Source organism: Motacilla alba, chromosome Z, assembly GCF_015832195.1.
Source record: "Motacilla alba alba isolate MOTALB_02 chromosome Z, Motacilla_alba_V1.0_pri, whole genome shotgun sequence".
Classification (NCBI taxonomy): Eukaryota; Metazoa; Chordata; class Aves; order Passeriformes; family Motacillidae; genus Motacilla; species Motacilla alba.
In genome coordinates this window covers 68,112,885-68,128,035 of record NC_052046.1, presented here as the reverse complement: position 1 = coordinate 68,128,035, position 15,151 = coordinate 68,112,885, and the positions used below count along the sequence as shown (strand labels likewise).

At 36.6% G+C, this 15,151-nt stretch overlaps 1 protein-coding gene across 9 annotated transcripts in view; it reads right to left on the bottom strand.

Annotated features, from left to right (window-relative positions):
• The window catches only part of APC (APC regulator of WNT signaling pathway), a 94,710-nt gene that overhangs the window by 51,394 nt on the left and 28,165 nt on the right, over positions 1–15,151 (bottom strand). For 8 of the 9 annotated variants that reach the window (XM_038125640.1, XM_038125643.1, XM_038125642.1 and 5 more), the window contains one exon: positions 10,715–10,867. The exons of the other annotated variant lie outside the window; for it this stretch is intronic. In XM_038125640.1, coding sequence (XP_037981568.1) covers positions 10,715–10,849 — 135 coding nt within the window. In that variant the 5' untranslated portion in view covers positions 10,850–10,867. The remainder of the gene's footprint in view (positions 1–10,714; positions 10,868–15,151) is intronic. 9 annotated transcript variants of the gene reach the window in all.

Sequence of the window (15,151 nt, the reverse complement as noted above, 5' to 3'; positions counted from 1 at the left end):
AATGATGTTGTTCGTTTTAATTTCCAACAATGTCATTTCCTAAATGGAAAATATTCACCCAGTGCCACCATGCTCAGGAGCTGTCACTTGCTGTAACCACTTACAGAAGACAGTACCAAGTTTGTAGTGCAAGTACAGTGTCAGGTCAACTAAAGTTACCTGATTTTATGCTCAGAAAGAGGGCTGTCTAAAGGAATGGAATTAACTACATATATCATCAGCTTAACTTCACCTAAATTCTAAAAAGAAAAGTAAACAAATATTTTTTTTAATTTTCCAGCCAATTTGGATCCTGTTAGAAACTTAAGAATTGCAAAGATCTAAAAATATTTCTTATTGTAAAATCATAAAAACACACAGACCCACAACAATATAATGCCATTGCTGCTTCTTTGCAGATTAAATAAATTCACTGATAACTTTAAATATCTGTGCTTTGTAGAATGGTAAATGACTTTTACAACCATATTTTTAGTTCATGTGAGCCTAAAATGATGCCTGACTGCATTAGATCTGCAGTCACTGAATTCCCAGAATTCATCACTTGATACAGTTTTTAAGAATCAATTCGGCTTATGACAGTTTCTTCTATTAACACATTAGAATTTATTGAACGATCAATATGCATCATTATTTTCAAAATGACTTTTATTTTGGAGGATCAAACCATTGTGCTACTCTTGAAGCATCTACCATGCTTATCAGTGTTTTAATTCCCTGTGTCACTATCCTGATGTGACAGTCTCCTTCATGTGCCTTCAGAACAACATCATCTCTTCCCTCCTGAAAAGATTGAGTGCATGGGGCACAAAAGCCACAAAAAACATTCTGCAGATGCAAAATCCAACTAAGAGCAAGCAGAAAAATTTGAGAATGAAGATGCAGGTTCTCATTAGTAGGAAAAAAAAATCCTAAGAACATATAATGTTTCCTGTGATTACTGCTTTCCCTTGCAAGACTTCAAAAGTTCAAATGCTTACATCCTGGGTAAGGATGTGTTGAAACTATACGAAAACCAGGCAGACATGAAAAGGAAAATACTGGTTGAATTCACACAGCACAAGCTACAGAAGCTGAGAATTTAGCACCTATTCCACAAATATTAACACAGGAAAGGAATGCTACGGCTGAATCAATCCCTTTTCTCCCTATTTGTTCACCAAACAATGCATCTGCTAAAAAAAAAAAAGAGAAACAAATATAATTTCAGTCCCAGACAAGAGAAGCTATTATCATGTACAGCAAGGCTGTTCATTCGGGCAGTTAAAAACAGCAAATACTAAAAAAATGAGAAAGCTAGCACAGCTACTCAAAGAACAAAACCAGGTAACACCATATTCTGACCATTTTTATCACACTTGTTGTGCAGAATGGGATGAATTCAAAGCTAAAAAAGCTCACACTAAGAGCAGGGACATTTGTGCACCTGCTGTGCAAGTGCCTGTCTAGCCAACCCTTTGGAAGGAACCTGACTTTAAGAGTCAGACACTCTTATGTTACCAATGTTCTCCCTCAATAAGCAGGTGAAATGTTAAATTTCTATGTCTAGCTGAGTCACAGCTAATGTAGTAATTTTTTTAAAAGCTGTATTATTTCAGAAGACAAAACACAATTCAGTTACCCTGAAAGCAAAATATTTTGTTAGCTTGTACTGAGTGCACTTGGATTTTGAGCACTATCTGTTCCATGCTATCTGAGGTGTGTATCTCATAATTCTCACTTATTTCTCCCCTACTAGCTCGGCTGTCCAAAGACAGTGTTTCTGATGGGGAGTGCAATTTCCAGAAAGTATGGGACCCACTCATAATGAGACCACAATCATTCCAAGAGACAGTTTACCTAAGAAATCCAGCTGACAGAAGAAAATGGAGTTTTAGTTCACTTTTAATAATGCGAAAAAAAAAAAATTAGTTCCTAGTAAAAAATGTTCAATTCTTCCTGTAGACTCAATTTTTACAAAGGAGTAACTTTCAAGAGAAATACTTCACTCATTACACAACACTACATGCCTGAAAGTATGGATTTTTAAACTTCCTTTGCAGAAGCAAATTACAAAATAACACTATGTTATAAAAATAGATATTTTCATCCATCCTGGGAGCACTGAGCACACTGACTTTGGAAAGGTTTTTTGCAGAATAGGTAAAGTTGTATTATAGGATGTACGGACCAAGTGGCAAAATCAGGATGGCATCATCTGCCAAAAACTGTAATCTCCTTAACATTTAAATCTGAAAACTCAAATAAAATGCCTTTATTTTTTGGGGGTGGTTTCATTTGGTCTGGGTTTTTAAGTCTAAAAATGAGAAGGAGTAAAAATAAACTCAGTTGTGCAAATTACTAAGGGGTTTTTTGTAGTTAACTTCAAACACAAAGTTTGTTATTGCTACAAGCAAAGAACAGATCTGGTGGTCAAATTCACTAGAACAGATACAAACATGAAGTGCACATGAATTTTATTCATTTATGCTTTTAATTTATTGATTCCCTCATACAGTTTCCTTCTCAAAAGCAGGAAACTTACTGGACAAACTCCTCACTTATTACTGCATCTTTAGCTGCTCTTCAAAGCATTTCCAAATCCTTCTGCATTTCCCTTTACTGACGGCTGGAATTTATGTTCCTGCTTAATGCTCTTCAAAATGGAACAACAAAATCCAGTGACGTATCAGAGAAATTAAGACAAAGCACCTCCTGTGTGCCAGAGTAGAGATCAAAACATGCTTTAAAAGAACTCTAAGTTTAGAGAAGAAAAACAAGCTCTGCTAAGACAGCTGAGCCTGCACTACCATATAAACAACTTCTAAGAGCCAGGAGCACAAGTGTCAAAAACCCCAAACCCCTTAACTTTGGCCACATCAGCTAGATTGCTGAAAAATCAGTCAGACAAAATGAAGTTGACTCATTAGAGTTGGCTGGAAGCTGCAAGGAAACAATGCCAGGACAAGGGCAGATTCAACACAGGCACCACTGTCTGAGGTACCCTGCTTGCATAGCAATGAGAAATGTGCTAGAAGTGATAGAAGGCTCTCATCACTTGGTGACAAATAGACTAATTACGGAGGGACAATTTATGTTCAACTGCTTCAAGTAGAAAGCGAAAAAAACAAGTTTCTTTCACTACAGTCTGTATCCAGGTAAACAGGATTCTTTTCTGAAGAGCTGTAAGCCAGGCGTGCACAGACAGACCCAAGATGATGGGAAACAAATACCACAACTGAAGGATGCAGTAACTGCAACCTTACAGCAGCATAGTACTGAGATTACAGGATGATAACAGAATCACTGAATCACTTAGACTGGGAAAAATCTTCAAGATCAGCCATTAAAGCCACCACTGGGTTAGTCCTACATGAAATCATGTCCCTCAGTGCCACATCTACACATTCTTTAAACACATCCAGGGATGGTGACTCCACCACTGACGTTGGCAGAATGTTCCTGGGCTTGAAAACTCCTTCAGTGAAGAAATTTTCCATAACATCCAATCTAAATATCCCAATCACAACCTGAGGTCATTTCCTCTTAGCCTGTTGCTTCTTACTTAGGAGAAGGAACCTACCCCCAACTCACCAACAACCTCCTGTCAGGAAGTTGAATAGAATAAGAAGGTCCCCCACGAGCCTCATCTTCTCCAGGCTGAGCCTCCCTAGATTCCTCAGCTGATCCTCATATGACTTGTGCACTAGACAAGAATCAAGAACAGAATCAAGAGCAAACACCATCCTTAACACTGAGAGAGACCAAACATCTTTCCCAACCAACCTCCTTTCTCTCCAACAGCAGGAACCTTGTGAGAATACATGAACAAAACCTACTGTTCATGTCTCTTGAATGTCCTCTCCTCAGATTCCCTCTGGCCTTGACTTGCAGACTTCCTAAAACCACACCTTCAGTGGTTCTACCTCCTATGGCAAACACATGATGAAAAACAATCGTTTTGTTTGTTTTCCACTGTCTATCTCACGATGTTATTTGATGCCCTTAGATCTAGTATTCAGGAAAACTACTAATTCCCTAATAACTCTCCTCATGACATGATCTTTTAATAGAGCTCAGCATCCATCCTGTCCCTCTCCTTTTCATGTGTCTTCACCTGAAAAGTCCCATTTTATTCAATCATGTCACTTAAGGAAGATTTTCAGATCACTTGATTTTTCTGGCACCTAATATGATGTATTCTACTAATTCGTTCCTGAGGAGGTTCATCAGAACAGAACATAATACTCATCTTCTGGATCAGCATGTATTCATCCTGGCACAATTACAATAATTCTGTTTCCCTACTTATGTCCAGTAATTCCCAATATCAGACCAACTTTGTGGATCCAAAATAAGCACTAACTTGACACTATAGGGAAAAGCCCTTTTATTTTTCAGGTATTTAGAGTATCTCTAATACCTCTTTCTATGCTGCTGCCATATGAATCAGTCCTCATGGTGTAGATAAAGTTAAAGCTCTTTTCTAGAAGCCATGATTCTTCCATGCTTTTGCCATGGAATTTTATTTGCCACATATTCAATTCACTCACTCAACACCAGAAGATTCTTTTGCAACTGTTCACACATTGTTTTTACCACGATGAAAATCATCAGTCAAACTCTTCTATCTCACTCTTTTTTCCACATGACTTAAGACTATGTTGAAAAGAAATACAGGTAATGGCAGAAATCTCACTAAGATACTACTGTTTTTTTAAAGTAAAAAGAAAAAGACTATTTATTCTGCACTCCATTTTCTACCTTTAAGCTGAATAATCATCAAATAACCAAGAACCTTAAAATTCTAGACAGGGCTACTGAGATGTTCTCAGCACATTAGGGAACACCCTCAAGTTCTCTGTGACCAGTTGCTGTGGAGATATCACAAAACTAGTTTTGGTCCATGAGGCAACTATAATCCATTAGGTTATATCTGACTTGATCTCTTGGCAGAAATAACAACATACCAGATAACTCAGACCAGAAATCACATTCGGGAATCCAGTTCTGGAAATAATGCTAATATTCCTATGTGCAACAGGATACACTAAGAAATGTGTATTGTACTACATTCAGGACTCAAATAAAGCATCTCAGGTTATACAGCAATCTAGTTACTACACGTAGCCTACTCACTAACAACAATTCCAGATCAAATATATCTATTTTAACATATTTTAACATTCTCGTCTGAACGGTTTGTTTTCAGAGTTAAATGTAATTTTTCTGTTGTGTTTTTCTATATATGCCTTGGCAAAACATTTCACTGTATGCAATGCCAACAAAATGAAGATAAAATGAAAAAAGGAAAAGGCAGGATGCAGCTAAAAACACTCTTCCTTTGCACAGAGATGGAAAAGTGATGTCATTGGACACAGTAAGCATTTCCAGCAAATTGCGTAATTTCTGCTACCTTAGAAGAAAAACTGTTGTTAGATTTCTGAAGATGCTATTGCAAATCTGAGTATCTCTCAAATGTATTCCTCTCCCACCTATTTGAGGAAGTACACACACAGGCAGATGGAAACTGCATGTGCACATAGCACATGACAATATGTTAAGCAGCATGTATTAGAGGTCCCCGTGAATATGCTGGGCTTCAAATTCTAATTTGCAAGCACACAGCTTACCACAACACAGTGAACCAAAAATTTCTGTGCCAATTAGAATATCATCTCCAGCATGTTCTATGCTTTACGGTAAGGATCAACAAACACTGATGATCAGAGATAGCTGATCAGAACAAAACAGGTTTTCAAGGTTAAATATCCAGAAGTGGTGGCTACGCAGACTGTAAGGCCACCAAGTGAGGTTTGTCAATTTAAAAGAAAATGGGATCACCTGCTTACCTGATCAGGGAGACATCTGATAAGAGCAGTTACTTATTCCTAAAGAGAGAATTGCCCAATAGAAATTGAAAAGGAAACCTTAAATTTAGTCAAGGGGCATAACAGATACAAACAGTATCTGAAATCTTACTCCTAAAAATGGGTGTGACTAAGCCACGAGTATGCCTGATATAAAGAATCTGCACTTTAAAAATTTTTCTTTTAACTCTTATGACTTAGAGATCACAAAGTGCAGCTTCCATGTCAAAACAGTACAAGACAGTTAAATTACATTCTGAACATTCTGAACACCCATCTTCTCTTTTTTATAGACAATCACTGGCTAACAAGGTCCAATCTGCAATCAGCACATTTTCCAGAGTCCCTCTTCTTAAAATGAGACAAACAAGCTACTGTAGCTGCTAAATTGCTAACTTGCTGGTCAATCTGCTATTCCTGAAAAGGATTTGTATATTCATTCTTTCCAATAGGCATAAAAAGACATAATGGGAAGTTGAATTTGCAGATAAAATGCAACTAAATCATATTTAGACTTAAAAGTACATTGTTGTTTTAATACACTATAAGTTTTCTCACAGTTTTTCAAAGCCATCATGACAGAAGATGAAAACCAGGCCCCACAGCATCTTCCTTAGAATTGTTTTTATCTTTAATTCCGTGAATTTGAGTATTAATTCATCAACATCCCAAAGTATGCACAACACTGAAATAAATATGGGATATTACACTCTAGAGACTTAATATTCCTTTCACTACCACATTAAATTACCGCAGCTTAGTATTTTACAAATACATTCAAAATAAAAATCCTCAAAATAAAGTATCTTCATTCTTGTTTTTATATATTTTTGAATCCAACATAATAGCATTGCAACTTTATTGCCCAGCTGGCTTATTAGCAGAAGAAACTCACAAACAACATCTACATCAAAAATAAATCACTCTCTGGATCTGCAACGGACGTGACAGTAATGAGCTCTCTAGGACTTTGTCTTTTAAACATTAATTCCTTCAAACATGCAAACTAAATAAAAAAACAAAGAGCACCCCACAGAAAACTATTAAAACTAAAATGTTTCTATGAAGAAATTATCTGTGCAAACACCACCCTCCACAACACATGAATGAGCAGCTCATAAATTTCTGAAAAGAGTTTAACCACTACCATGTTTCTTTATAATGTATATTTATCTGGTTAGAGCATTTCTCAAAGAAAAAATCAACAAATCTGAATCACTTCTAGCAACAGTCTCATTATTTTATTTCTGGTATATGTGGACACAATACAGAAGACACTGAATAAAATGAAAAGCCATATGTAGAATAAAATTTTAAGTGCACTACATGAAAACAAAAAAGACAATTTTTGCTCACAGAGCATCACATATACTAAAAATGGCTTTCTTATACATGATATCATGAATTACTGGTTTACTATAAAATCAAAGCATTCAAATATTGAGTGTGGAAATCAAGCATGATGTCACTCCTACATGAGTTCTGGAGGTAAAGGTGAACATACCAGCTTCACCCCAGGTTTTATATGGGGAAAAATGTTGATATAAATTAGCTATGACATTAAAAATAAATAAGTAAATAAATAAATAAATAAATAAATAAATAAATTCCATCCTTAAAGAGAAAAATATTAGCCTTCTACAAGAACCAGGCAGGAAAGTATCACAAAAAGTCTTTTGCAAACATGGGAGACATGTAGGTATATGCACAAAGTAGTATAGATGACATTGAATTACTTCTTGTCTCTCCATGAATTTTACAGGTTTTGAATTCAGATATAACTGTTCATATTTTTTTAAAGCTGTCTATAGTCTGTGTTTTATGCAGTTACTCTTACATCTAGATAGTGACACCAATTTTTCTTTATTCATGGGCCAACACTGTTATTTCATTTGACCATCAAACAGAGTATCTGGTGATCTAGAGAGAACATTTTATCATACCAAACCGCTGTATTTCATCTGACAGTAAGCCAATAAAAACAACTGAATTTCTCACGTTAGTCATAATACTCTGAGGGATTTCTTTTGTTTGAACAGTTAATCCATAGGACAACACAAATTAAAAAATGAAGTGGAGATTGTTTTACTGATCATTTTGGCACCCCTTCCATTATCACATTTCTCTTTGTTTACCCATCATGTTGTTTTCTGGTCAGCAAATGGAGTTTTCACTTTTAAATAAGAGATTTAGCTTTAAACAGGAAGCATTCAGAGATAGTTCTTATATAGGTCAGTAGTAGTATACAATAAATGCATGTGCAAGATGAGCTTATGTTAAGCTTTTAATTCCCATATGATTACCTTACAATTCTGAAATGAAGGGATTATAAAGATGGGGCACACTTACACAATGTTTTAACACTGTTACTTCCAAAATCAAATTCTTTAAATATTGTCTTTAAAATGTCCTTCCTAACTACTGCCCTTCACAACTGATTAAGAATATAAGGAAACGAGGAGACAAACAAAGCAGCAGTCCAAAGAATCACTGTGAGACATCTCTGCACTGGGCTACAGACCAAAACTCACATTGCAAGAACAGGGATCTTTGCCATGGAGCCACAGCTTGTCTTCCCCATTGCTGCTCCCTGATTAATATCTGGGATTTCACTTGGCAGGACAGGTTACAAGGGCTGTGTGACACTTCTGTGCTCCCAAAGGATGATTTTTTCCAAGACAATTCAGGAAATTTTTTGACTGCATATATGGTAGCCAAATGGGTTTCAATCCTGACTGCTCTTGCTCTGCTAATGACTTTGCTTGTAATTATCCCTAATTACGGCACTGGAACCATACAAATCATGTAGTTCCTTTCAGTGCAAAAAAAGCCAACACACACTTTCTCCAAAAGCCTTCAAAATTAAAATTATTTTCCAATTTAAGAGAACCCTGAAATGACCCCCATCAAACTTCACCCACCTACTCCAATCTGACCAAGATCATTCCCCCACCATCCTTCAAGTTTCAGTCAAATCAAAACTATGTTGTGACCCTTTATAAAGAAAAGGGTCTGAAACAAACAGGGAAAAGATATGACTTCTTAGTTCAGGTGCAGGAGCAAATACACCGGAGGAATGAACCCATGATTTCCTAACAGAACACGGTTTAAAAAAAATCCAATTAATCTGAACAATCTCTTCTCCACCCATCCCCCAAAGTGAAAAGGAACATACTGAGTTTGATATTTGAGTTGGAGGTTTTCTTGTGTTACATTCCTTAGATCTAGAAGGGAACTTTGGGACAGAAAAAAATGAGACCTCTACTCTGCATGTGTTCATAAGCACAGAGGAGTGCAATAGAGCCACTTTCTGTTTGGTGGTCTGCCAGATTTAATGTAAGAACATAAAGCCATTCCACATCCCAAATTAATGCCCTAGAGACCACCTTGTACAGCTGGACTGGCTTTAAGTCACTGGAATTCAATTATCTGCACAAAAGCTAGAAAAACCTCAAACAGACAACCAAAACCCAAAACACCTGTATGTGGATGAAGAAGAGGAAAAAAAGACATTTTTACTCTTTTTTTTCTAAAACTAGCAGGAAGATCATCTGTCCTGTTCTTCCCTTCCTTAATTTAGACTGCGATGACAGGGAGTGGGAGTTACTAATAAATTTGTTGTAATATTATCATAAGAAAAATAATATAAATGATAGAACTAGTTTTCAGACATGTAACTCAGCAAATGAACAGTTTTTCTGCAGCTGTTAATGACAACTGTTTCAAGTAGCTGGTGTAAAGGACTATAATTTCTTTTTAGATAGCAAAGCCGTTTTCATTTTACACTGCAATGCAATGATTAAGTGTATCTGAAATATCTATGCTTTTTTCAAGTGTTGTAACTAGTGTTTCAGAAAGCAGAATTTTATTTCTTACAGTTAATTTTTCTTCTTATGATCTACGTGCTGGAGGAGAAGAAAATTGAGTTCAAATATTTTTAATTGCTATACTAATCAAATTACCACATTTTAAAAATTAAACATTGTTTGTAAAGGAACAGTAAGTCTGTCATAAGAAGATCGGCAACCAAGGAAATGGAGGAAAAAAAAGCTGTTTAGTATGTAGAATATGCCTACCTTATACAGGAGCATACACAGAAACACCAACAATTTCTTAGCCCTTCTAACTGAGGTACCAAAAGCAGGCTGGTTTTGCTGGCTGCTAGCAAAAAGCAGCAGGATTTGTCAGCTTAGGAAGAGTACTGCATTAATGCAGCTCTAAGGCTTGCAAAATTCGGCCTTGCTCAGTATCATGGATCACAGAGATGCAGCTGACGGTGTATCTTCCTACTGATTAAAATCCATCTAAATTCCATTTGAGTGTAGTGTTTGCTCTTGGATGGGTGGCTCTGAAGGCCTACACTCAGCCAACAAACACCAGCAGGAACAGACCGGGGTGAATTTTTAAAGTATTAATTTAGGCTTTAGGAGAGATTGGAGAACTTGTGATTTATGTTAAAAGAAACTTCTCCTGTTAAGACATTAAATATTGTAATTATAGTAAACCCCTAAATTTTTAAAATTACCTGAAAACACTGAAAACTTCCAGTGTTTCCCACATTTTCAAGAGCCAAACAATACTTGCTTTGTCAACCTTGGTCAGCACTCTGGACTTCCTGCTGGGAAGCACAGCTGTACTAAAATGGTAGTGCTTATCACAGCATGCTGGGAGCTGTTTCTAGAAAACAGTTTTGAAATAAAAAAAATTATAATAAAGAAATGTAGCTTTGATAGCTTTTCCTTTACACGGCCTGGAAAAGGACTTCCATAGGAATCTAAAAGCACACAAAACTCTGAGTGATTCCCAGTCCATGACACAAAGGGCAGTGACAGAAACCCCACATACAGGCACAGAGCTTGCAATACCTTCATAGTGGATGCTTCGGTTTCCAGTTTTGTGAGGTGATTTGAGTTATCCTCCAGCTCTTGCCGAAGGTTGGAGTTCTCCATCTTTAATGCCTCAACTTGCTTTAACAATTGATCATATGAAGCTGCAGCCATCCTGGGCTACCCTCAGCCCTTAAAAAAGTAAGAGAAAATATTAAATTAAAGAATTTTAGAAAAAACCCTTCATTACCTGAATGTATCTAACCACAAAATCATCTCTCTCTCCCATTTACATGACTTCCTAAACATTCAATTTAAATCCATTGCACCAAACTGTTAATGACTAGAACTAGTGCCAGATCAAGACATTTTTTTCTGTGGACTTCCACTTGGTGTGTATGATTAAGCAAATGAAAAAAGTTCATTGTCAATTGCATCAGATATTAGGGGAAGCTAGAATACATGAAAGAAAATCACTGCATCACACAAAAGCATCTTCACTACTGGCACTTCAGTTTCAACATGGAAAAATTGCAGACAATAGACCACATATAGTAATTTTTGGATAGATAACAAGCATCTTCACACATATCTAAAAAGATGCTGACTGCCTACTTATTTTAGAAAATGAATGGTAGTCACAGATGTTCAATGTTCCTAGGAATAGCACACACTCTGAGAGAGATGCTATATGAAAGGAAACCAGTAAATACTGCGGAATTTTAACTGAAAAAACTCCACATCATCAAATGTAGTAAATATGTATATATTTTGTAAAAATAACTTTCAAGGCACAAGATTAAAACAAATTTCTTCCACACAAAGTGGTCATACTGCACCATTTAACTCAAAGATGAAAGGCTACTCTCGACATCAAGGCATCTCATACTGTTTTCAGTAAAACTGTAACAAGTCCCAGAACACCAGCACAGCTACTCAGCCATTATACAGGAGAAAGAAACAAATACTTCAATTTCAATTATGAACTACAAATTGTTCCCCACTTCCCGAACCAAAAGCCATCAGAGTTGTTAATCTAACAGCGTAAGTTAACTAAAACATGGCAAATGAATGTTTGAAGCTCTGCAGAATTAATGCTATTAGTTTCTTATTCATCAGCTATTACAGAGAAAAAAAGGAAGCCCAGCACTTCACAGAACACAAGTTATCCTTCCAATGTCACTGCAGACATTTCCTAAGTATATGGCTTGTAACTCAGAGGAAAAAAAAAAAAACGAAACCAAAAAACCCCTTACAGGGCAATATTCCCTGTTATCGTTACCGCAGTAGTTTGGAAAAGCTGAAACAATTAAAAGCTATTATTTAGCATTTTCATTGTAACCATTGACCAAACTTTAACCTGCTTGTGTAACCACTTATAAATCAAGTTTCCTCTTCCTGATGAAACTCAATTGAATTATCCAGTCTACCAAAAATATGGAAAAATTATTAAAAAACATTTTAGTTCCTCAGTACAAATTTTGAAAATTCTGTTTAACCTTTCTAAATTTAAACTGAACAAAATGTAAAGAAGAGAGTACACCACTGAAGCAAGGAACAATAACAAAAGCTGTAGTGCAGTTGATATGACTGGTTTATTTCCTTTCCAAGCACCTGCCACCATCAAAGAAAAAAGAAGACACCTGCCACTTATGAAATCATGACTTCCATGAATGAAAAGAATCTGCAACATTTATTTTTCAAAATTTGGTCATGCTTTACTGAAAACCTCATTTTCAAGAAATAAAGGCAATCTGAAATAACTACTCTACAATATGAATTCTGGGATTTTACCATCAGGGCTGTTTCACCTAAAAGATTGAGTCTTGTCAAGGAGAGGTGTAGCAAAACCAAAACAAACACACAAACACCAAAAAACCAGTAAGCACAGACTGTTTCTATTTCATGTATGCCTTTATCTATTAAGTAACAGTTTCCATTATTATTAAGAAAATTAATAGCTATAGTTCACATTTCAGAACACCCTGCATGCACAAGCCCAAGGAAAGGCAGACACAAGTGAAGAAGAATGGAAACTTTTTCCCATTATTTGTCATGAATTAGCACTATATTGTAATACTGATAGAATGTTTTTACCAAAGTACATCACTAAAATATATCACATTTATTAATCTACATGTGATTTACAGAAGTTGCTCTGTGCCACACAGGATATGCATTTTGTTTCTAGATAGAGTACATTTTTCTCCCATTACTATAATTCATTACTAATATGAAAGGACAGGTAGTAACAAATAAGTATCCATTTTCCCATTTCCTGTCCATTTTTAGGAATTCTAACTTACAGATTTGAAATTAGAACAATCAGTCCCATTAACAAGACGTACACACACAATAAATGAAATGGAGAAAAATGGACGAGGGGAGGAGCTACAGTAGAAATACATAAATTGCATAGCTCTGGTATTTTATATGCATAACAAACTTATGTATATTTTTGCTTAATGAGTAAGGATCCTGAAGGAGAGATTTGGTTTGGCTTTCCAGCCTTCTGATCTAAGTTCCTAAGCTTCCTTTATTCCCGCAACATGAAAGTAGGACACCACCGCTAATAGACAGTATCCTACCTCAGACTAGGAGTTACTTCCTGATTTATTCAAGTGTTATGCCTTTGTGAGTTTTCAGATTAAAAAAAAAAAAAGTTAGCTAACTACCACAACCTAGGTAACCCAAAACATTTTTTTTCTGCTTAAAAAATGCCCAAAGGAAGTGACACTGTCACCACAGTTGCAACAGAGATTAACAGAAAAACTGTACATAGGTAAGGAGCAGTTCAAAGGCATCAAGATGACACAGGGCAGGGTTGAGAGCCAAATTACTGGGCAGGAGGCAGGCTGTCAGAAAAGTTCCCCCAAAACTAGACTGTAACAGGCATTTTAAAATGTTTTGCTACTGACTTTGGCACAAGAAGTAGCATCAAAACTTGCTCCCATAAATTCAAGAGGTTGCACAAGGTCAGAGGGCTCCACATCATACAAAATGAATTTGATTAACTGAGAAATAAAGCAGTAGAAACAGGGTGGAATTGCAGAGCACAGCGACACAGGGTCACTCACAAAGACATCTCAACCTGGAGCAGTGAAGCCTCTCAGCAGCCAGCCTGCAAGGCACTGTGTACTGCCAATGAGACTGGCAAAAGGAGAGCAAACATGATTCCCAGAGTTATCAAATAATTTTATAAAGAGGTGAGTAAGAAAAGTGAATTTAAGTGGGTGCAGAGAAAGATGTGAAGTGATCAGGGGATGACAGAGTATCTTAGCAGAGATTAGCCAAGCAAACCTTGGCTGCCTCAGCACATCAAAGGCTGGAATGACACAGTCATACTTTGTTATTAGGGAGCGGAAAACACCGAAGAGAGAGAACAACATTTATGTTAAAACACAATACTGACACAGAACAAATGGGTGTAAATCGGTCATTTATCAACCTAGGCTGGCAACATTAATCAGAACTTGTAGTTCAGTGGGATCCTTGCCAAGCATACTACACAAGGAGCCAGACTTCATGGCTCGAGAAATCCAATCCTAAACATCAATACAGACAAATGCTGTACTTATTTTTGATATCTCCAAGACATTTGCTTCTTCTTCTTCTGAAATAATGCAATGCCAAAGTATTTCACGAAAGACACCACTATTTAATTTTAAAACGGGTGAAATTGACAAAGGTAATGTATGACCACAAAGCAGCTTAGGCTTTCTGATGCTGAACACTGTGTGATCTCTCAGGCACGTGATTTGTAGAGTGAAATCACAGGGCTCCATTACACATAAGCTGGTCCATGTATGAGGCAAACCCCTCAAAATTAAAATCTGCCTCTCTTCTGAAAATACATTTTTACCAGCTGCCTCAAACTTGACACATGCAATCAGAATTCAGGTCCCAAAATGATCCTAGGATTTATGCTCTGAGTAAAAAATAATTATAAATTAAAAATAATTTATAAATTATATATTACAGGTTTTCCAAACACAGAACCATCAGCATAAATAGAAACTGACTGTATCATTTCATCCCCTTTTTGAAGTTTTTTGGTGGTTAAATTACTTGCCTTGAGGAAAGAGTTAAACTCTGGACCCTCTTGGCTGGACAGGTTTCCCAGCCACATCACACTTCATCTGGAGCAGAATTAACCAGCCCATGGGAAAACAAGGACCACCTTAGACTCACTAGTCTGAAGCTCTACCACTGCACATGCAAACATGTTCAACACCACTAGTGTCAGAATCAGCTGGATCAAGAATAAAACATCTCTTCTTTCCCCCTGCAGGAAACCACTACAGTGAGGGAGAAGGGAGAAGGGAAGAACTCTGGCTTCCAGAATCCATTCCACAGTTCACTCAGCCCAAGGGAAAATGCATCACAAATGCAACACAACCCACCTTTGTGAAATTCACTATCATGCTTCAAGTCAAGCTCCCTTTTACACTCTTAACTGCACTGTTTCTTCAAAAA